This window comes from Benincasa hispida, chromosome 1, assembly GCF_009727055.1.
Source record: "Benincasa hispida cultivar B227 chromosome 1, ASM972705v1, whole genome shotgun sequence".
In the NCBI taxonomy this organism is placed as follows: Eukaryota; Viridiplantae; Streptophyta; class Magnoliopsida; order Cucurbitales; family Cucurbitaceae; genus Benincasa; species Benincasa hispida.
This window is the reverse complement of record NC_052349.1, coordinates 54,105,521-54,130,078: the sequence shown is the minus strand read 5'-3', so window position 1 is coordinate 54,130,078 and position 24,558 is coordinate 54,105,521. Positions and strand designations below refer to the sequence as shown.

The following is a 24,558-nucleotide window of genomic DNA, read 5'->3' as shown; positions in this document are numbered from 1 at the left end:
AGGGAGCTGATACTGAAGTTTTGTGTAAATTCTTCACCCATATAACATTCTCAATTTTGTACTTTCTGAAAGAATGTTCGAGTTTTTGTATACCTGTGATTTTGTTACTAAATGTCAAAAATATGGACTTGGCCACTTGAAAACTACGTTACATTCTCTCTTAACAATTCTAGAAGGGGTCTCAACAAATAGCTAGCAGCAGGAAGAGCAGCAGCAAAGCAATTGAAGATGAAAAGGCAACTGGCCTTTTCCGGGCAGTGTTTGGCAGGAATGGGTATGTGTCGGGTGGCGGAAGCATGCACTCGTCGCCATTGAAGTAAACTTTTCGAGGAAATGCCCATCCCTGCTTGAAAGTGAAGGTGTTCTGGTCCTTACGGAGCAACACCTCTGATTGTACATTCCCGAATGGCCCCGCTTCCATCAGAAGGTCGTTGTAGAACTTCATCCCATAAAACATTCCTGTGTCATCTGCGTATATAATGAGCAAAAACCGTTGTTTAGCGCTCTTTTCCTGAATATGAGAAGGAAATGAGAAAACAGTTTCGGAGTTCAATGTTTTTACTTACTGATAGATTCATAGGGAACAAGGGGTTTGTAGTCAAAGCTGAAAACTTGGGTTACATTGTTCAGATTCGGGTGCTGGACAACGAGAGACCAAAGCGAATAGTTCATTCGGTAGTTGAAGTTTGTGATGGCAATCTTCACTCGCCAATATTCTTTGTAATTTTGCTTTACATGCCAGTGCACTCGAACAGGGCACATGTGATGTGTGCAGTGCAGCAGCGGAGCACTGTCTTTCCTTGGTGTATTGATTCCAACCAGCTTAAGAATCTTAGAATCACTCCTTCAGTCATTACAAGTTATAACCACAAGTCAGCTGTCATCTGTTATAGCAACAGTACTTAAAAAAATGAGCTCGAAACTGGGAGCCTTACTGGACACAATTGTTCTTGTTTTGGCAACCACAGGCGCAAGATGGACAAGATGTGATCGTGTCGTTGTAGAAAGATGAGAAAGAAACACAACAATTAGGATTCTTTCTTGCTAGAAACTGAGAGTACGTGCAGGTCACATTCCAAGTCACTGAAAGAAACAGGAAAGATGACCACATTACAACCTTAAACTCATGGATGAAATGATAGGGATCGATGGAGGACTGCAATGGAACATGATCTTACTTAGAGCTTGAGTTTTGCGGCGGCGGTCGGGTGTGAGGAAGGTGGTGGAGGGCACAACCTTTGCAGGTCCACAAGTATATCCAGGGCCTGGACCGAGCAAAGTGAAGTTCTTGGGGAGCTTGACAGTCTTGTTTGAAGTACCTGCTTGGCCAACACTAAGCTGAAAGGCTGAAACAGCAGCTTGAGGGTCTTGTCCCCAAGCAGCCACAACCCCACCTTTGCAGCAGTTTGTAAACTGTTGGTTGTAAGGAACTCCAGGCATCAAATCCACAACAGTGGGGTTTTTCTTGCAGCAGTGAGGAATGTTTCCTTTGAACTTGGAGCAGTCGCCTTGCTCCGTCGTCTGCGACCCCACCATTGACCATATCACTTCCTTTTTCGCCCAAGTCCATCCCATCGTCCATCCGGGGTTCATTATATGCCGATACATTTGAAAATTGTTCAATGTAACTACTGCCTATGTAATTACACAAGATGTCAAGGTGATATGAAATTGCTAACTCATTACTTCACTAGATCTAAAGTGAGACCTGAAGAAAAAATATTACCACATAGCCATCGGGCGTCCAAGACATGATGTCCCATTTGATCGTAATGTTCCCGTTCGGATCCAATGGATCATATGCAGCTACAACCAAAAAAAAGAACAAGAAGATTGATCTCCAAAACACACCCACACAAGAAGTTCAAAATGACAGTTAAATGTCACTTGTAAAACAGGCTCACCTCCATGAGAAAATAAGACAAAAAGGAAGACAACTGAAATGAACAACCTCATGACTGTCAATTCAGTCGAATCCAATGTTGGCCGATGAGTCGAGCTAACAAGTTCTCTCGTGCAGTTAAGGAACAAGAAGAAGATGGAGGGGGAGTATTGATGGAAAGGAAGTAGTGTGGTTGCAGAAATGGAACACCAAAAGCTTTTTGTAGTTGAAAGCTTTATATAAGATTATGGTTTTGTTTTTCTTTGTTCTTTGTTATTTTTTTTTTTTATTGTTCTGTTCAGTTCCCATAACGTGAAGGAATGGCTTTGTGAGAAAAATGGCGGGAGATGTGAAGATTGAGAAGTTAACATCTCAACGGTACAAAGGTTGAAGATGACATGTAATGGAATTGGGAAAGACTTAGGCGTGGAAGTTACTCAAATGCCCTTGTTGTGGTTTTTGGCTGTGTGGTCTCATGTATAATGAAATTGCACCTACCATGTTTGGACTTCCTTCTCAACCCTTTTTACCTAAGTATCAATATATAATCACTAATAACTTAACCCTTTTTTACCTCAAGTAATTAAAATTTAGGTTTAAATACTGTTTTGATCATTGTACTTTCAACTTTGGTTTATTTTAGTCTCAGTACTTTTAAAATGTTTATTTAGTCTCTATACTTTCAACTTTGGTTCGTTTTAGTTCTTGAACTTTCAAAAAGTAACTATTTTGACATCTTAAAAGTGAAGTAAAAAGGAAAATAATGGAACCAAAATCATCACTTTTTGAAAGTATAAGGATCAAAATGAAAATTTTAAAAGTTCAAGGATATGAATCAAAATTGAAAGTATAGGGACCAAAATGAACAATGTGAAAATATAGAGATCAAAATGAACCAAAGTTGAAAGTATAGAAACTAAAATAGTACTTAGACTAAAAAATTATGTGGTTACTTCAAATTCCTAATTTATAACTATTTCATGAAGGGAGCATAATTTAATGTATCATGTATTTTTTGTATTGAGGTCGAAGGTTTAAATCTTTATCATACTTACTGTCTTAAAAACAATCAATTTACTTTCTTTTGATTAAGATAATGAGGTAATGGTAGGGCAAATCTAGTATAAAATAGGTTTAGTTTAGTAACCAATTTTACTTTTTGTTACTGATTTTCTAAAATTGTCTTGTTTTCTTACATTTTCTTACTTATTGTTTTCTTATTTACCATATAAAATTTGAATTTTTAATCAATTTTCCAAAATAAAAACAAGTTCTTGTTTTTTCTTTTTTCTTTTTTAAATTTTCAAAATTTAACTTTGATTTTAAAAACATTCCTAAAATAAATAAACAATAAAACATATAGACTAATAGATGAAAGTGATGTTTATAAGCTTAATTTTCAAAAACTAAAAACAAAAAATCAAATAGTTACTAAATGAGATCTCAATTAAAATATCACAAAAATAACGTCTATACTATAAACACATTCACAAGTATTGGAAAATTAGAATACACCAATGTGATTAATTTAGTACTTCAAATGATAGGGTCAATCATAATGAATTATTATCTAAATTGAAGTGGATCAATGATTAATTAGTTTAAAATAATGTCATATCCACAATTATTTAATTTTAAAAAATATAATTTATAATCGAGTTATTATTATTATTATTTTTTTTTTATAAAACATACCTTTCAAAATATTTTAAAATGTAGGGTTATTATCCCAAAATTTCAATATTATTATTTAATAACTCAATAATATGCATGGTGGAGATTTGAGCTATGCTTGTGGCATTTTCCAAAATAATAGTAATTACTCACTAATGTTCGGTCCATTATTCATTTTTTGTATTTTTTTTTAAATGATTATCTTTTCAATATAGTTCCTATTTTACATATATACTTGAGTTCCTTGAGTTACTTTTTTCCCCAAAAAAGAAAATAACTAAGATTAAAATAGGGACAGAAAAAGAAACTTGAATATAATGAAATAATATATACATGAATGGTCATTGAGGCCATTTTTGTCAAGGGGGCTTAGACCTAACATGGAAGGCAAGGGAAGCCGACTTTCTTTGGATCTTAACCAATAGGAATGAGTCTGAAAGAAGCAAACAGTTTGGAAAGAAAATAAAAAGTACAGAGAAAGAAGGGCTTGTGGATGTAATGAAAGGCCAAAGACACATCTACCAAACTTATGTGCATTTGGTGGACTTCTTATCAATTGCTTCAATACCAACATTTCTCTTCTTGCAATCCTTTGTTAGCCTGCCTTTCCCTTTTCATGTATGAATCATGATATTTTAGTACTTTTCTATGAGTAATCGAACCTCTGACTTCAAGATTGATAGTACAACTCTATACTAGTTGAATATTGCTAGTAAATATAACAAATTAGGTAAATAGTTATTAGTTTTCGACAAGTTTAACACTCAGCTTCAATAGTTTTCTAGTCTAGCTTTGGACTTACGAATTCAGATGAAGATTTAGAATCTAGATTTAGCATCGATATTACTCTACATCCCAAAACTTGGGGTGTTGAGTTGTTTTTGAGATTGAAAATCTTTTGAAGAGCAATTCATATCTCACCTTTTCACATATTTTGTTCTTATTGGGAATGCTTCTTGACATAAATAATCGAACTTAATGAGTCACAATGTCCCATATTTAAGATGGGTTTGGCATTAATTAATAAATCTAAATTTCAAGCTATTTCAATGAGAGCTTCATGTATTTATGGAGGGTAACCAACGTCTTGAAGACTCTCTAAGCTGTTAATTTTTTAATTTAAGGCTATCCATAATGTAACACTTTTGTTTTCAATTGTTTTTTTAAGGCTATCAAAAAAAATATCTACATAATAGTGCCTCAACAGTCAACACTATTCTCATATATTTTGCTTCAATGAACTTCTTTAAGGGCTATTTGGGACACATAAGATGGTATATTCTCACATTCTATATCATCTCAATGTTTGGAGGCTCATTATCCGATCTCACTGATTTTAATTGTTTGTGGATCCATATTCGGAACGAATTTTGTATCTCACCGTCTTTTTCCTTCTGTGTATCGTATATCATCTCAATACTTTAACATGTTCGATCATACTCGATCGTTTGTACTCGACCAAAACTCCCTAGACATCAGAACTCTCCAGACATCAAAACTCCCTATATCCTATATCATCTCAGCACCCCAAACAACCCCTTAGTTGTTTGGATATTTTGGAGGTAGTAGTTCAAAATGTATGAATTTTTCGAGACATAACTCATTTAGTTCCTTCAATTTATTTGAATTTCTAGTTTTTTAAATGGATATTTATGCACAAAAAAATAATCTAAAAATCACTAAGAGGATGTTTAGGTGATCGACTGATTATGTGTGAGTGATAAAAATGAGATTAATTATGGTCTAAGTGCAAATACAAACTATCGATGAAGTAATAAACCTTGGAGTATTCCAAGAGTCAAATCTCACAAGATTAGTTCCAATTTTAATTATATTAATATAACGAATCAATGTAACTAAGATTAACCATAGTGAATAGACAGATTGTTGATTCAAAACAATAAACACGACTAAATGAACAAGTGTGTAACAATGTTTCAATCGGTGGGGCAATGTGCCTTGAGCAATGCGACTACATCATACCTGGATAGTGACTTAGCCATGGACCGAAAACTCTACATATTTAGTCTTGTGTCAAGTTCCCTTAGGAGTTCTAAGTAGTTAATGCCTATATTTCTATGTCCCTTATTTCAAGACTGTGTGATAATCCTATTTCTAGGCTCTTAGTCTCATATCCCTTTGTGATATCAGTGTATATATTAACCTTCTCAATGTTAAGCCTCAACTAGATTGCTAAATTAAAATGTCAGTTTAACTTAATAATATTTATCTTTAAATTTAACAAAGGAAATGTATAAATCAAGCGATATGAAGCATAGGCATTGCTCATCAAGTCATAGAATCTTAGAATATCCACATTCTTGAACCCTTAGAGAATTTATCTTATGATTAAGAACAAATGAATGAATTTCAATAGATCAATAATCATGACTACAAGATGAATGATCAACAAATGAATAATAGAAAAATGTAGAAATAAACAAAGTAATATTGGAAATATAAGAAGATGATGCCTTGAGGCAATCTCTCACTCTCCTAATCTTTTCCTAAGATGATCTTCCTTTTTTAAGGATGAATCATATCTCTCCACATGTTTTCATGGGGTAAGGACGACCTAGAGCTCTCAAACTTCAGAGGAACTTTTGTTCTTGAAGCTTGTTGACTAGGATGATAAGATTTCATCAAAAGAGTGGTTGAGTTTTGTGAATGGATCGTGGATGACTGAAAGGAGGGGTTTCCTATCTTTTTATAGGCCCAAATCTATTGTTGGGGGATGGAGTGGGGATGGGGATCAAAATAGGTGCTTCGGAGGTTGACCATGTGCTTCCAGTGTTGAAAAACAATTATGGATTGTCAGCGACTATGGTTATCGTTAACAATCAACCTTTTAACCACTACAGTCAATGACCATACATTGTGATCTTCGACAATCGATCCACTTGAACATCTGCGGCCAAGCAGACGTTGTACAATCATCAATTGATCATTGTGATCATATTTGCCCCATGTGTGGTTGCCGGTAATAGTCAACAATTGTTGTTGATAGGTTGTTTGTGACCATTGGTCGTTAGCAACTTTTTTCCTTGAATTTCTCATTCTTTCCCATTCTTTATTTTCACAAAAATAGAGAAATAAAAACAATCTCCCGTATTCTAGGATTTTCTTATTAAAGCATGGTTTTGATTATGCTAGTCGTGGATGGTCGAATGTTCTTTTTCACCATCCACCCACTGCTGATCACTAGGGTTTTATTTTTATTTTTTTTCTTGTTCCTTCTTCTTTCTCTTTTTATCATTCTTACTCATTTCCACAAATTCAAAAACAAGAAATTGACTCTTTCATCTAGGAGTACTAAAGACTGAAGTGTTGCATCAATCGTGTTGCTCATGGGTGATCAAATTCTCTTCACTAGCCATTACACACATTTCATCGTTGGTCATCCACTAGTAGTCACTAACAATTTTTTTTCTTTCCTCCTTCTTCCTCCCTCTTTTACCTTCGATTTCTCATTCCCTTGATTTTTTTCTTCATTTTTCCACACACAAAAAAAAAAGAAAAAAAAAGAAAAAAAAAAGAAACGGGCTGATAGATTAAGAATGTTATTACATGTAAACCTCAAAGGTAAAATTTATTTCATGAGTACGAGAAAAAAGAGATAATTCAATAGATTTAAATGAAAACTATCTTTGTAATAAATGTGTTAGTATACTAAATTTCCAACTTTATTACTTTGCTATAAGAAGATAATTCTGTTATTTAAAAAGAGATATATTAGAAATTTAAAAGCAAACAATATATATATATATATATAAAACTTAGTTTCAAAGATGTGTTATTTTATTAATGAATTCGTTATCATTCCTATATTATTGTCATGAAAATTAATTGACCGAATTAATTAATTTAGGATTAAAAATAACAAAGCTAACCTAAGTTTCATTTTAAAATAAATAGATTAAATTTTTATTTCAAAATTATCATAACAATTGATCCAAATACACTAAAGAATATACAATTCTCAAAACAACTATTAAGAAAAAAGGAAAAAAAAAAAAAATCAAATTATCCGAATTCATGCTTACACTGGAAACATAAGCTTTTGTGATTCTTAACTCCTCAAATAATCTTTATCCATTTAATTTTCACGCTTTTGATTCTAAATCTGCTCCCCAACACCCCCTTGGATAGCTATGCTCATAACAATAATCTAAAAAATCACAAACACCAACAATATTTAAGTTATAAGAAGTTTACCTATTAATTTATTTGTCCACCAACATAGGTTGCCTAAAACATTATTTGGACTACATATAATATTCATGGGTTATATTAATAATCCTAAATTTTTAAAAAAATATCTAATAATATCGACTTGTATAGTTATATACTAATAAATAAAGAAAAATTTTCAAAAATAGAAAAATAAGAAAAAATATTCACATAAATAGCAAAAAATTAAGTATAATTGTGATAGACATTGTTATCAATGTCAACTACAAATAGATACTGATAGAAGTCTATCAGTGACAGAAACGGATACAAGTCTATTACTGATAGACATTGATTTTATCTGCCAGTGCCTATTAGTGATAGAAACTGATAGAATTTTATCATTGACAGAGGTTGGTAGAATTCTATCCGTGTTTATCAATGATAGAAACTAATACAAGCCTATCATTGATAAAGGTTGATAGAAGTTTATCAATGTCTATCAACAATTGTTTTTCTATCTCTATAAATAATTTGGCATTTTTTGAAAATTTGTCATAAATAAATATAATTCATTTTTTATCCACAATCTTTTAGTTATGTACCTTCTTTTAAATAATTAAATACAGCTTTTTCACAATAGCTCTCCTTTGTGTGTGGATTGCCAACCGAACCCCCTTTTGATAGTGCATTAATTTTCTCTCTAACACTAAATTTAAATAAACAATGAGAACAAAAGGGATTCGCAAAAGTACACAAAAGAAAAAAAAAAAAAAAAGACACTATCTGCATAATAATTCCCCACTAGAAGACTTGTAAATTAGAATATATTAGATAAAAAGAAAGGGTCCATATAGTTGTCAAATGAGTATATTAGATTATGTCATTTGCTTTGTTATAAAAGATAAAAGTCTTATGTGATTAGGAAAATGAACCAAAATATTTATAAAATATAACAAAATTTTAGAACAATCAATGATAGATGTTGATATGTAATATTGATAGACACTGATGGAAATCTATCAGTGTCTATCAACGTTTATCATTAATAGTTCTAAAATTTTGCTTTTATTTTGTAAATATTTTCAACCGTTTTACTATTTGAAATAATTTCCCTATATCAAATGGTCTCTCAATCTTTTAACTAAAATTTCAAGTCATATCATGAAAGAAATGAAAGTCTCGAAAAGAAAAATAGATAGGCGCACCCTAGCTAGGCTCACTCATCTTTATGCATTTCACTCAATTGAACTTCAATCATAGTTTACCACGTCTAAAATTTTTTCGTTTTAATCTCTCTCTTTTTGTTTTTTTTAAATGTAATTATTAGTGGAATACACAAAGATATGCATCTAAAAATACACCAAAGTGTTACTTTTTTAATAATGCCCAAACTTTTTTTCACCCATTGGATAGGTTGGATTTCATATGGTAGAATATAACATCAAGTTATATGTCCGTAAGTGTAAACTATACATGTTTATATATATTGTCGTACTATATTTAGTCTATTTATTATTACTGATGTTATGGGTGAATTTAGATCTAACGAAATAGGTTAAAAATAAAAAAATGATAAAGAAAGATAAATATTAGATAAAATGGATTTAATTCAAATAAGTTCAAGTGACAGCCAATCAATTATTTTATCATATATAATCCTAACTTATTAGAATTAAGAAAGATCAATCTCATCCTTATCATAAGAGGAAAAAAGTAAACTCTATCTCATTTTCCCTATAATACTTCATTATAACTCCATACGAAGAAATTTGGTTTGAGATGTAAATCTTAATCTAGAACTTACACTTCTAACTTCTCATTTCTAAAATTTTCCATCTCTAACTTTGGCATGAGTGCTATTTTTCTTTATTTTGCAGATTTTCTATTCTCTGAATTATAAATTTATCGTTGTTGTCACATGAATATCCGTTGTATTTTTCTTTAGTTAAAATTTGGCACAAACTAAGAATGTGACAAATCTTCATAAATGTTCCTTAGTCCAATTAATCTTAAACATGTGACAATCAAGTTGTTTCTTATCTTTGCTCTTCCTTATGATTACAATAGGTAACTTGATGTAAATAATGATTAGAATATTATGTAAGTTGGTGTAAATAATATTGTTCTTAATACTTAATAGTGCTTTCATCCCACCTATGATCGTCATATACTGTCGCCCATTGTTTTCTTTGAAATCCTCTTGTCCAAATTACATTTATTTATTATTGACGTAAAAATTATCACATCCGTCATTTTCTTTTCTATACAACAAGCGGGTATAAAATTTGGAACACCTAACTTCAAAAGGGAGGTGTACATGCCATTATCGAAGAGTTAAAATAATCACTTTTAACACGTGAAATAATGGATGTCTACTTTTAATAATCTTCTTCTTTATTTACCTTTTTTTTTATTACATTTTAACGTATTTAACAAGATTACATGATATGATTACATTTTTAGAGTATAGTCTATTGTTGATTCCCATTTATAAAGTAGTAAACATGATGAATATAATTTCTCAAAAAATAGAAAAACAATTATAGAAATGAGATGTTGTAAGAGGAGAAAAAAGGAAGGAAGCAGAGGATGGAAATGAATCAACTCGACACAAAATCGAGAGCCCTGGTACAACTATTTATTTATTTATGGAGTGCCATTTGTCATATATTGATAGGAGAGACATTAACAGACAAGAGAGAGAAAGGAAAAAACGAAAGAAGAAGAATCTATAACGGAAAAAAATGAAAAGAAGAAAAAACAAAGGAAATGTAATTTAAAAATCAACAACCATTTTATCATCCCCCGCAAGCGAACGAAGAGCTGTCGTGACTGTAAGCTTAGTTTTGAGGTTGAGGAACCGGGGACTAGATAATGCCTTGGTCATAATATTGGTAAGTTGGTCGTCAGAGGGAACGAATCTAACTGAGATCTGTTTGGTAGCCACTTTCTCTCTAAGGAAATGGAGATCAATTTCGAGATGCTTTGTACAATTATGGAGCATGGGGTTAGCAGCCATATAGGTGGCACTCAAATTGTCACACGATAGTAAAGGAGTTGAGAGGGGACCAATACCAATTTCAGATAGGACCGATTGAATCCATAGTAATTCGGCAGCGACATTGGAGAGTCCTCGATATTCCGATTTAGTATTAGACCTTGATACAACTTTTTGTTTAGAGGAGCACCATGAGATTAAGCTGGAACCTAATAACACGCAGAAACCACTTGTACTTTGTCGATCGTCCGGGCAGCTGGCTCGATCAGCATCAGTGTAGCAAGTTAAGGCTAAAACAAAGGATTTTGACAGTAGAAGACCTTGGTTGGCAGTACCTTTAAGATACTAAAGTAGCCGTTTTGCCGCTTGGAGATGTGAAAAAGTTGGAGCGTGCATAAATTGACACAGCTTATTGACGCGGAAGCTGATATCAGGCTGGGTGAGTGTGCAATATTAAAGGGCGCCTACTAAACTTCGGTACTTAGAAGGATTTTCCAGGGGAAGGCCATCAGTGAGGGACAAGGTAGCGCCGAAGGCCATAGGGGAGTGAATGGGCTTACAGTCAGAGAGGTTGGCACGATTCAATAGGTTGTGAATGTATTTAGTTTGAGACAGATGTAATAGAGTGGAGGAGCGAGCAACCTGAATACCAAGAAAGAAGGATAGATCACCAGGGTCTTTGAGCGCAAACTGAATATGTAAATTGCTGATGAAGTGTTGTGTGAGAAAAGAGTTGTTGCCGGTGACAATAATATCATCAACATAAATGAGAAAAATGATTAAAGAGTTGTCACTTCGAAAGATGAATATAGACGTATTAGACTTGGAGTTGTAGAAGCCCCACTGTATCAGACAGATGCTTAGCTTCGAGAACCACGCATGGAGGCTTTGTTTAAGGCCATTTAGTGCCTTGTGAAGGAGTAGCACATGATTTGAGTATTGTTGGTTTATGAAGCCTGACGGTTTCTTGATGTACACCTCTTCAGATAGATCACCATTAAGGAATGCATTATGGACATCAAGTTGTCGAATGGCCCAATTGTTTGATAGTGCAATGGATAAGATAATTCGGATTGTAGTAGGCTTGACTGGGTTGAACGTTTCAAAATAGTCGATACCATAGTCTTGGCTGAAACCTTGAGCGATTAGTCGGGCCTTAAAACGATCCATTTCACCTGATTGATTGTGTTTGAGTCAAAACACCCATTTGTTACCAATAACTTTACGATCTGAGGGTAGAGGCATTAATGACCATGTGTTGCTTCGAATGAGTGCTTCATACTCATCAAACATAGTACGATGCCATTTGGGATATAGGAGAGCTTCCTTGTAGGAAGTTGGTTCTGTCGTGTCCAGATCAGTGACAATAGATAACCAGGCCTTGGGTTTGGGAATCATCATTGGATGAGCATTGGTTAGAGGGGGAGGGGGAGTGATTGTGGGAGGGTTGAGGTAAGATGGTGGGAGAAGCTGGGGATGGTAAGGAAAAGTGACTATAAGAGGAAATGGGAGAGCTAGATGAATTTGAGGAAGAGGCAGGGGAATTAAGATCAAGGATGAGGTGTTGTTGATTGGTGAAGGATGAGGGGAGGAGGAAGGGAGGATGGAAGGACTGGGAGGGGTGGGTTCGGAGGATGTGAAGGGTGATTCTTGATAGTGAACACTGTTGTGATGAGGAGTGGTAGTAGGGGGGTCGAGGGAGGTGGTAGAGGGAGAGGTGATGGTGATAGGGAAGGAGATGACAGAAGCAGGGGACGAGTGTGAAGGATTGGATGTTGAGGTAGTAGCTGTAAAGAAAAAGGTAACTTCATTGCATATGACATGTCTAGAGACATAGATTCGATCGGAGGTGGGATGAAGGCAAAGGTATCCTTTGTAGAGGGAAGTGTAGCCCAAGAAGATGCATTCATGGGATTTGAATTAAAGCTTATTGTTATTAAAAGGGCGAAGAAAGGGAAAACAGGCACATCTAAAGACTTTGAGGAGATGATAGTCCGGGAGTTTACCATAAAGAACTTCATAGGGGGACCTATTTTCGAGAATGGAGGTGGGTGTTCTGTTTATAAGAAAGGTAGTCGTGTGAAAAGCGAAGGGCCAAAATGTATGTGGAATAGAGGAATGAGCAAGCATGGATAGTCCAACTTCGACAACATGTTTGTTCTTTCTTTCGACAGTACCATTTTGTTGAGGGGTGTAAGGGCATGATAGACGATGAAGAATGCCATGTTTGTCTAGGAAAGGTGAGAGGGCTCAGAATTCACCTCCTTCATAAGTTTGAATGGCTTTGATAGGGGTAGAGAATTGAGTGGAAATCATGGCATGAAACTTAGTGAAACGGGAGAGGACTTCAGATTTTGTTTTTAATGTGTAAATCCATGTAAATTGGGAGAAAGCATCAATAAAGAGAAGAGAATATTTGTCTCCATTTACTGAATTTATAGGGGAAGAACCCCATACATCAACATACACAATTTCAAAAGGGGAGAGTGGACGAGAGACAAATGTGGGAAAGGGTAACCGATGGCTTTTAACCATTTGACAGTGTATGCAAAAGGGAAGAACAACATTATTTTTAATACTTCAAGCAACATTTAGATAAGACAGATTTAACAATTGGAATTGAAGGATGCCCAAGCGACGATGCCACAGGGAGACGTCTATAAGAGTTGAGACAAGAGCAGTGGGATGTATGGAAGGAGTGGATGGACTTGAGTCAGCTATAGAAAGAGAGAGAGTTTGTAGAGCCCGTGATCAAGTGTGCCTCGAAGGAGTGGAGTCTTGGTTCGAAGATCCTTCACATAAAGAAGTCATGAAAAAATTCGACATAATCATGATTATTGTAACATAAACGGCCAATGCTAATAAGATTGCAAGAGATGGAGGGAGTGTAAAGGACAGAATGAAGGTGCACAGGCGTGTTGGAGTGGGAGGGGGGGGGGGATTAGGAAAAATACCTGAGAGAGGTGAAGGAGATCTAAAGAGGGGTTTATTATGCTGTTGCCACTGTGGACTTCTGTTCTGAGAGTTAAGAGAAAGATGAGCGACATTGGCTTGAATAAGTTGAAGTTGGTCTAAGGTGGTTTGCTTTTCCAAGCGGGAATTATGTGCAAGAAGAAGGCTGCGAACATTAGCAATAAAGGGACGATCAGTTCTATTTTGGATAGAAGTTACAAAAGGATTGTATTCGTTACCCAACCCTTCGAGGATGTAGCCGAGATGGTCTCGATTTGACTGAGGTTCACTGATGGCAGCAAATTTTTTAGCAACGTCCTTGATTTGAGCTAGGTATTGAGATACGGTGAGTCCATCTTTCTTGATTCGTTGCAACTGTGATCAGAGTCCCATGATGTGAGCAGTGGAGGATGATTCATAGACTATGCGAAGAGCTTCCCAGATTTCTAAGGCGGATTCATAGCCAACAATTTCGCTCATTTTATCTTCATTGAGTGAGGAATAGAACCAACTCATGATGTTTCGATTACACTTTTGCCAATAGAAGAAATAAGGATTCAGTTGTGTTCTCTAAGGATCCAGGTACTTGGGAGGTTGAGGATAAGTGTAATTAAACCATCATGAGTTGCCAATAGAAAAAAGTCTAAATTTCATCCAAATACTCGACCTTCTAGATTATAAAGTGATAAAATTTAAAATTACACCATCTTAACCCAATATATAAATTAGGGTCAAAGTTAAGAAATGAAAAAGTCCACTCTCAATCATAATTTTGACTTTGGATAGAATTTTTAACCCAAAATTATGAATATATATACATATGGAAAGAGTTAAAAAGTGAATTAATAAGCATTGGATATGAACCAAATAATGAATTAAAGGGTAATTTATAAATACCATCATGTATTATATCCTCAAATTTTCAATTATAAAAATTAGGCACTCAAACTTCTACAAAAGTATTAAAATTGAACCCTAAATTTTATAATTGTTGCAGAAAGTGGACCTTTATGATAAAAATTGAACCCTCAAACTTATACGATTGTCATCCTTTCTATAATTACACAAATTTGAGAAGTCGATTTTAACACTTGTACAAGTTTACTCAATTTTCATAATTGAACGTGTGAAGATATAATAGAAATTACCACCCTACTTTGTGGTGGCTTTTATTATGATGAGTGGGTTTATTGATGAGAAATGAAGAACAAGAAACAGTCAAAAATGAAGGTTTTAGGAAAAACAAAAGAAAAAGAAAGGAGAAGGGCAAGAGAAACAGGAGGCTAAGCCACTGGTTTTATGGAATATATTATTAATGAATTTGGATGAGGTCAAAATTCAAGTCGACATACACACAGCCCACAGAATTGCACAACAAAACACAACACAAAAACTATCAAATAATCATTAATTTCACCGTTTTTTGGTTTTCCATTTTCAATTTCTTGACCTCCAAGGCCATTTTTTGTGCCTTTGCTTTTGGTTTATAAATATATTCATACAATTCATTATCAAAGCATCCAATCACAAAGCTAAATTTGTTAACAGTTTCGATCTTATATCCACTCTGTCTTCCAATGGGACGTTGGATCAAACCAGAGGTCAGCCCCAAAACTTGTTCTATTTATATTTCATGTTTTTATTTTGGAACCTTTCTTTCTTCCCCAATAATAATAACTATTGTGTTTCCCCTTATTTTACATTTTACTCTCATTTAATCATGTGTCTTAAATTAATCCTATATATACATATAGGGATGTAGTTGATCGATGTCAATTTTAAGAGAAAATCGACACCGAAAACTGACAAAAAGAAAGTGTAAAATTCGACCGACGATCGGTTGATTTGGTTTTTTTGTTTTTTTATAAAAAGTCAAGATGAATGAAAAAAAAAATGAATTGATGAAGTATTACTATTAGGTTAACATAATTTACAACTTTTTAAAATTTAAATCAATAATTTTTTATGAAAGTTTAAATGAATCATGTAGTGTGTTTAGAAATTAGGTAACATAAAAAAAATCAATATTAAAATAGTAGGCTTGGACTTAGGTTGGTGATAGTGAGATTACTTTTATACTTATTTTTTTCTTTAAAAAAAACACTAATATATGTCGGTCAGTCAGTTGATTTTCTATTTTTTTGTTTTTTTTATGGAAAAATCGACAATCGACTGACCGACCGACTGATTTTCGGTTCCTTTATGTACACTCTAATACATATACATATACATATAATAATAATAATAATAATAACCTAAATTACAAGTTTAGGCCAAAGCGAGCATAGTCTCCAAGCTTTGTTTTGTATATATTTTGTTTATAAGTGTATAATATGTAGCTAAACTTTTAATTTTATATTGACTTTGACGTATTAAATTAATTATTAAAAATTAATTATTATAATAAATATTGAACTAATGACAGTTTGAAATTTTAATTTTATATCTATTTCATGAATGTTTTCTTTAAAAATTTTGAAAAGATGAAATAAAAAATTGTTGACTTATTACATAAAATTGAAAGTCACATCATGGAATTATTAGGAACCATACAATCGAAGTTGATGATGAATTAAATGCATAATTTGGTCTTATGAACCATCAAATTAATGTTGAATTGTTTTGGGAGTGGGAAGAAAAATCTTATCTTTTGAATCCAAGTATTAGGTTTCAATTTGGACTTTCAACATTTTATATGTATTTGATATATTATTTTTCTTCAACCCAAATATTAACATGATTATTCTTATTTTTATGTATTTTTATTGTTAAAAATAATTCTAATTTTTAGGGATGAAAAAACTCATGATTTGATAGTGAGTTGGAATTTCAACTTTTATTATAAATATTTTTTACAAAGATTTTTATCAGAATTATTTTTAAATATAAAAAAATGAATCAAAATATTTACAAATATAACAACATTTTACTGTTTAAATATCTATCATAGTTAAACTGTGATATTTTTCTATTATTATAAATATTTTCTGCGTTCTTATTATTTAAAGTTATTTTTTTATATTATAAATATTTAATTTTCTCAAAAGAGATAAATGAGTTATTATGTGATTTCCAATTGAAGGTCTATCCGCTATTGGCGGCCATGGGATTTGTGACAAGTATGTGCGTGTTTCAACTCACCAGAAACATTATGATAAATCCTGACGTCAGGTACTCAAATTTTTCAATTTTTTTTTAACTTAGCACTCTTTCATATATTTCAATGATCTGCATTTTTTTTTTTAATAAATGGTTGAATTTCTAGCTAAACTCTACCAGTAAAAACAATTTTTAAAAAGTAATTTTTTTTGTTTAATTTTCAAAATTTATCTTAGTTTTTTAATCTATTAATAAAAAGTAGATGTATACATAAAAGAATAGAAAACCGATCCAAGCGATCAAAACTGACCAAATTAAAGTCGGTCGGTCAGGTCTATGGGTTGCTTGGTTGGTTCCTGAAGTAAAATTGGACCGACCGACGTGTATATATATATTTGTTTTTATTTTTTTAAAAATAAGTATAAAAACAAGTCCATTACCATCAACTCAAGCCCAAGCCTACTATTTTAGTATTGATTTATTATTATTTTTTATGTTGCTTAATTTTCAAACCATCATATGATTTATTTAAATTTTTTCATAAAAAAAATGATTGATTTAAAATTTAAAAAGTTGCTAATTTTATTAACTTAACAATAACACATCAATTCATCTTTAATTTTCATTCACCTTGGTTCCTCTTAAAAAAAAGACCAAACAGACTAAACTGACAGATGTACGGGCGAATTTCACACTCTTTTTTTAGTTGGTTTTCTCCCAAAACCGACACCGACCGACCGATGTATACCCCTAGTAAAAAGTAGATAACAAAAAAAGAAATTTGGGAGTAAAAGTAGTATCCATAAACTTAATTTTTAAAAACAAAAACAAAAAACACATTTGTTATCAAACATGGTCTTAATTATTATTATTTTTTTAAAAAAAAAATATTATTATAATCACTTCAATTCACAATGTTTCACTTTCTTGAAAATTTTTTATTTAAATAAAAAAATCTATTATTTCTATTGTGGTATGTAGTATAAAGATTAATGGTATTTTTTCTTTCTCTATAAGAAAAACAATTTAGAGAACAAATAAACGGGAAAAAATAGAGATGAGCAAATGTTTTAAAAAGACGCTAATACTATTCATAGGATTTAACATAGTACTAGTTACAAAATCTACCATAATTAAAATTTTGTAACTCATAGAAATAATTAAAAGTTAATGAAAAATATTAATTGAGACTTGTAAAGGTTATGTGCATCTCATTAAAATCTTTTCATTATATTATTCCTAATAAAATCCAAAAGTAAAGTTTGTTTGAATAAGTTGTTTTTTTTTTCTTTTCTTTTCTTAATAAAAGTTATTCTCAATCTCATTCACTAGCTTTTTTTAACCTTTATTTTGTACTTTGCTTTTGAAAATTCTTTAATATTACATAAGGGTAAAATTGAAAATGACCAAAAAGATTAAAATTGATTGCTTAGATTTAATTTATTGTCTAAATTATTACCATATATATTTAGAAAAAGAAACGTTAAGAGAGGACCCATTTAATTTAATATGTGTAATATAAAAAAGAAATGTCGTAATTTATTTTTGTAGAGTGAACAAAGCGCACCGTAAAATGGGAGTGTTGGAGAATGAAGAAGAAGGAGAGAAGTATTCAGAGCACAGCCTACGACGTTTCCTTCGAACACGCCCACCCGAGATCATGCCAAATATTAATCACTTTTTTTCTCAAGACAAATAATTTCGATTGACATACTCAACTTAATTAGTCACATTTTCTTTTATTCCTTGTTATATTCTCTACTTTTTGTTTTGTTTGCTTTGCTTTGTCCCTTTTTTCTCCTCCATAAATGTAAGGTGGCTGGCCAACACATTGAAGTAATAGTAATTTCCTATGTTCATATACGTTCCTGTTTCTGCCAATATAAAAATAATTCAACCGTATTCCTTTTCGAATTTAAATATTGAGAGTGATCTTTCTAACTCCTACATTAGATTAAGTGTTAAAGTAGAGTTATTTATTTTTTTTTTTTTTGGACAAAATGTATTTTTGTCCTAAAATTTGAAGTCGACATCTTTTTGGTTCCTAAAATTTTAAAAGTGATACTTTTTGTCAAATTAGTGATTCTAAATAGTCCCTAATTTAACTTAAATCTAATGAAATGTGGCAAGATTGTTGTTTAAGTGGATGGCTGACATGTCAATCTCATTTTATTCATACACACATAAATTGAAAATTAATCTCTAAATTAAAGCACTAATTAAAATTTTAAAAAATTGCAATGGATAGTTAAGAGTATTTACAAACTTAATAATGGTTTTCTAAAATATAACAAAAAAATTTAAACCTGATTTCCATATTTTTTGTTATTTCAGTTTTATCCTTGTCCGTGTATGAGCATGTTAATATACTTTATATTTTGGTATATCGATAAAACGTATTTTATATTTTGTATATCAATCAACTGATATACTTTATTTAAATAATATAATTTATACAATTGGTATATTGTACCGTGACTTTAATTGTATTATAACTAATGTTGCTTGTTTGAGTATGGTAAATATTATTATTAATTTTGTTTTGTTGTAATATAGAGTTAGTTTAAAGAATTATTAAAATTTCTTCTATCTATCGTTTTTTAACTTTTGCAAATGTAGCAAAAAGTTTGGCTCAACCCAAAATTGGAAAACTCCAAAAACATTAAAGGCTATTTTTAAATATAGGAAATCAGGCCAAACTATTTTCAAATATAGCAAAATCCATACAACCCATTAAAAAGGTCAAAAATACCTTTCAAACTCGCGCTAAAACCTCGGATGACACACGACCTCCACCGAATGCCTTTTTCTAGTAGTCTATCACTATATATCACGATAGACAGCGATAAACTACTATGTTGCTATATATTGCAATAGACAGTGATAGCATTACTGTTGTCTATCGTAGTAGACAATGATAGTAGTCTATTGTTGCTTATCAGTGATAGTTTTTTTCTTCTTTACTATGATTGTCTATTGATAGACAAATATAGTAGTCTATCGTTGTCTATCAGTGGACAACATTTAGTTTTTTTTTTTTTCACTTGACACCATCAAATTGAATGTAGTTATAGCATCATCTAACCAATTGTTCCTCGTGTACCTATTGATCATCGTTATCTATCAGTGTCTATCACTAATAGATAATGATACAATACTTTTTATTCTTTTTCTAATATAGACTACTATTGTTGTCTATCATAGAACAACGATAGTGTTATATCGTTGTCTATCGTGAAAGACAGTGATAGACTACTATCGTTGTATATGAGTAATAGACAACATTCTTCTTCAGCTTCTTCTTCTACTATCGTGAAAGACAGTGATAGACTACTATCGCTGTATATGAGTAATAGACAACATTCTTCTTCAGCTTCTTCTTCTACTATCGAAAGACAGTGATAGATTACTATACCTTTCACAGCATAATCAAGAGGTTGTTCTAAATAGACTTCTTCTTCAAAATATCTGTTCAAGAATGCTGATTTGACATCCATTTGAAAGATATTTCATTTACTTTGAGTAGCAAGTGCAACTAACAACCTTATTGCTTCAAAATGAGCAAAAGGGAGCAAATACTTCATTCTAATCAATGTTTTTTCTTTGAGAATAGCATTTTGCAACTAATCCTACCTTATGTCTCTCCACTTCTATTTTTCCATTTCTTTTTGTCTTGAACACCCATTTAACACCTATTGCTTTCTTTCCACTTGGAAGAGTAGAAAGTCCCCACGTATCATTTTTTTTATGGGCTTTATCTCTTCATTTATAGCGGTCTTCCACTTTTCATCTTACGAAGTTTATTCAAAATTCAGAAGTTTACTGTCATCTAATAGACAAAAAAGAGTAAGATTATTAAAACTTTGATTTAATTATTTAGTTTCATCATGTATGTCTCATAAACTTCTCATACCACGAGGTTCCTCACTTGAGCTTACAGATGATGAAGGTATGCTTTGTTGTGGAGTGATTAGTGATGTAGGTGGTGTTAATGGAGAAGCAATATTACTAAACTCATCATCATCATCAGGGAAAATAAAAGCTTGTAGTATTTTGGTCATCAATCTAATTCCATGTTATTTCCTCATCAAACACAACATCTCTACTTACCACTATCCTCTCTGTAATAGAATTATAAAGCTTGCATCCTTTTGAGCTTGCATCATAGCCAACAAAAATATGCTTTTCACGTTTATCATCGAGCTTTCTACGCTTTTGATTAGGTATATACGCGTAAACAATACTTCCAAATGCTCTCAAATGAGCAATGGATGGTGTTCTTTCTGTCTATACTTGTTGAGGCATTTTGTTCACCAAGCTTCTAGTAGGGGAACGATTAGACAAGTACACAACATATTCAATAGCTTGTGCCCAAAATTCTTTTGGCATTTTCTTACTCTTCAACATGCTTTAAGCCATATTAAGTATCACTCTATTCTTTCTCTCAACAACACCATTTTGTTGAAGAGTCCATGGAACTGTCATAGGCTGACAAATTCTATTTTCTGTATAAAATCCTTGAATTCATTTGAAGTGAATTCTCTTTTCCTATCTGATCTTAAAGCTTTTATGTAATAACCGCTTTCTGTTTTAACAAACTCTTTAAATCTCTTGAACATGCCAAATACCTTTGATTTTTTCTTGAAAAAATAAACCCTTTTTCAGCTGAAATCATCAATAAATAATAAGAAATCATTATTCTCAAAGAAAGAACTTGGTTTGATTGGTTCACACAAATTAGTGTGAACTAACTTTAAGGGTTTCCTTGCTTTTGAAGAAGATTCTTGTGGAAAACTCTTCCTTGATTGCTTGCCATAAAGACAACCTTCACAAGAATGATTTGGATGTTTGGCATATGGCAATCCTTTCACCATATTCTTCCTTACTAATAGTCTCAAGCCATCAAAGTTTAAATGTCCAAGTCTCAAGTGCCAAATCCAAGATGGATCTTTCAAACATGACTTCAAACATTTAGCAACATCAGTTTGAATGTTTAATAAAAATATTATACTCTTCGTTATTTGCACTTTAGCAAACATATTATCACAATTATCCATTGTTGAAAGACTATAATCTTTCATTAGAATATTATAACCTTTTGTTCGGGATAAAATCTGTGTCGTTTGTTCAATCTAACCCAAAACAAATGAAATTTATGATGCTCAAACAACAACTAAAACTAACACATAGTTATAGCGGAGTAAGAGGTTGATCCAGAAGGAACCTCTATTAATTTACAAGGTTTAACTATTGAATTCCTAATTGTAACAAATGGGTGGGGGATGGGGGGAGGTTGTTTGTCTTAAAAGAAACTAATTGATAATAAAACAAGATTTGATAGGAAATTTTAGTAATGAGATAAATGAGAGATTATGTAATAAAATTCCAAGGAAAAAGTCTTGGAGATCTTATGTAGATTAATCTAATTCTATCATAGACTTAACAAAATCCATGCAATTAAATTGTTCCATAGTTCATTATGAAGGAAATCTTATCAAAAAGTAACGATGAGTGGAAGCAAGATTATTCTAAATAAATTGTGACAGAAATACTGCATTCACAATCAAACAACAAGTTATGCATCTACAAATAAATTATGGCATGCTTTGAACAATTAAATCAAAAAGGACTGAGAGACATACCTCTTGAAGAACTCTTCTTCTCTTTAAATCTCGCTCTCGTCAAGGAACAGCAACTCTCGCTGTCGCTGTGGTCGCCAAGTCTATCGTTTACCAAATCTCGTTGTCGCTCACCATCGAATGGTCTTTTACACGAACAGGCAGCAAGAGGATACCACCACTCAATAACCTCAGTAATCTCGGAGTGAGAATCCAGGAGGTATGGGCTCTATTGGATTTGGTAGAGGGGAGGAGGAAACTACGATTGTTTACCATGACCAAGCAAGTGGGAGAGATTTTGTGTCTATCGTATAGACGGGTGTTTGATCGTTTAGCAAAAGGTGCACGATCATTTAATAAAACGGGACTGATCATTTAGGTAAATTGCTTGTGCGCGCGATCGTTTAGAAAAAACTATGCGATCGTTTGGGAAAGTTACGCGTGTATACGATCATTTAGTAAAATTAGAGCTATCATGTATACTCTTGTTAACTAGACGATGGGCAGTGTACTAATCGTGAGGCGATTATCCGATCTCTTTGTAAAATGAAATCTATTTTAATTTTATCCTCTAGTTATGAAAATTGAATGTAACCTCCCACTATCTTGTGCAGTTATAGAGAAAAACCACCAAAAATTATCTCATAATTGTTTAATTAAAATAAATATATTCATATTATATTTATAATTATAGTTTAATATCCCATCATATGCAACATATAAATCATAGTTCTTTTCTCCTCCACTAGATATAAATAATATTTATATCCTTTTCCTCCAATTAATGTATCTCATATATCATGTCAACTATATCATATATAATTTATCAGTTTAATCATATCATATATAATCAAACTCCCTCTAGTCAATTGAACACTTCAAACTGACCCAAAAACTGATTCTCAACTTGAATCCATTGAGCTACCAAGGGGACCTTATGGACCTGTGGCTTGAAGCTCCAACGGTACGTGAATAGCTAACTAAACTCTTTAGCCACGAAATCCACCATCCGTTAACTGCCAGACATTCTACTAAAGATCGAAAACTGCATTCTTCTTACCACAGATATATTTTTGTGCCCATCAAATATAACCAATCAACAGTACGATAACCCTTCACAGATGCTCGTAAGTACAGCTGGACCAATTTACCGTTTTGCTCCTATAGTTACATTTAACTCCTTAAGTACCACTGATCCCTCTAATGAACAATACAACATAGTCCTACTATGTGTAGACACCTCTCGAGCTATGAGAAGTTGTGTGGCGCCATATCGTTCAAGCCCCAGAATCAGCCCTCAAGGGAGCAATCTATCTACTTACCTCTACTTCGGGGAAGGAGTGAATTCTATCTTGTATAACTGAGTTTCCAGCTCTCAAATAAGACGAATCCCCAAAGTGGTAGGCTTGAGTTGGCAATCGAACCACTTGCACCCATGCAAATCAAATGACCGCTCTCAAAGGCAGGAGTTCCTAACTCACTCAGGATTGAGGTCATGTTACCTATGGTCATCTTAGTGAAGTAAAGTCTCTGTCATGAATGACGTTATATAATGAGACTATAACACTTCGTGGTCTGGTCTTATACAAACTCCTTTGTATAAGACGCCCCCGCTCGCATGACTCCACATGAATGATCAGGATCAGACTATCTGTAGCAAGTCACAATGCTTGTAACTATTCTACAAAGCGGGCCACATCCGTAGCGTTACCAAGATAAGGTTTCCCTCCTATATCCATATACTATAGACTATTTTGGTTTTCACTTAAGGTATGATCCACTTGTATGTCTCCACATACATGCTTAAGTTACAATGATAACCAAGGATCTTAGTTTATTGGTTTGTGGTAAAGCAATTAAAACATCTGATGTTTCATAGACCATAGTGAAGAAAAATATCATATATTATTACATCACAAGCGTTTGTTCAATACTGTATTTACAAACTATAGAACCCAACAAGAGTTTAGAGCATCATCCCAAACAACCTCCCACTTGCCCAAATGCGAGTGGTGTGTACAATACAACAAGTACAAAATAATAAACTAGAGCACTAAGGCCTAGTACAAAAAAATCTCCCAATTTCCCTAGTCCAGCCGCAAGCGGTCCCGTAGACCCATGCTTTGAAGGTGACCCTAAAAAAATGTAGCCGTGAGAGCCTT

General features: G+C 32.8%; 2 protein-coding genes across 2 annotated transcripts; one reads left to right on the top strand and one right to left on the bottom strand.

Moving 5' to 3' along the window:
- Positions 1-18: 18 nt before the first annotated feature.
- LOC120091314 (COBRA-like protein 4) lies at positions 19-2,400 on the bottom strand. The gene is made up of 6 exons (XM_039049295.1): positions 1,905-2,400; positions 1,727-1,806; positions 1,179-1,635; positions 936-1,083; positions 567-844; positions 19-468 (listed from the first exon to the last, which is right to left on the bottom strand). Exons 1-6 carry the CDS (start codon positions 1,954-1,956, stop codon positions 182-184), a joined length of 1,302 nt encoding a protein of 433 aa, XP_038905223.1. The 5' UTR covers positions 1,957-2,400; the 3' UTR covers positions 19-181.
- A 12,728-nt stretch (positions 2,401-15,128) lies between these two features.
- LOC120074394 lies at positions 15,129-18,694 on the top strand. The gene is made up of 3 exons (XM_039027509.1): positions 15,129-15,280; positions 16,762-16,850; positions 18,330-18,694. The coding sequence occupies exons 1-3, from the start codon at positions 15,257-15,259 to the stop codon at positions 18,475-18,477; spliced, it is 261 nt and encodes an 86-aa protein (XP_038883437.1). The 5' UTR covers positions 15,129-15,256; the 3' UTR covers positions 18,478-18,694.
- Positions 18,695-24,558: the final 5,864 nt, after the last annotated feature.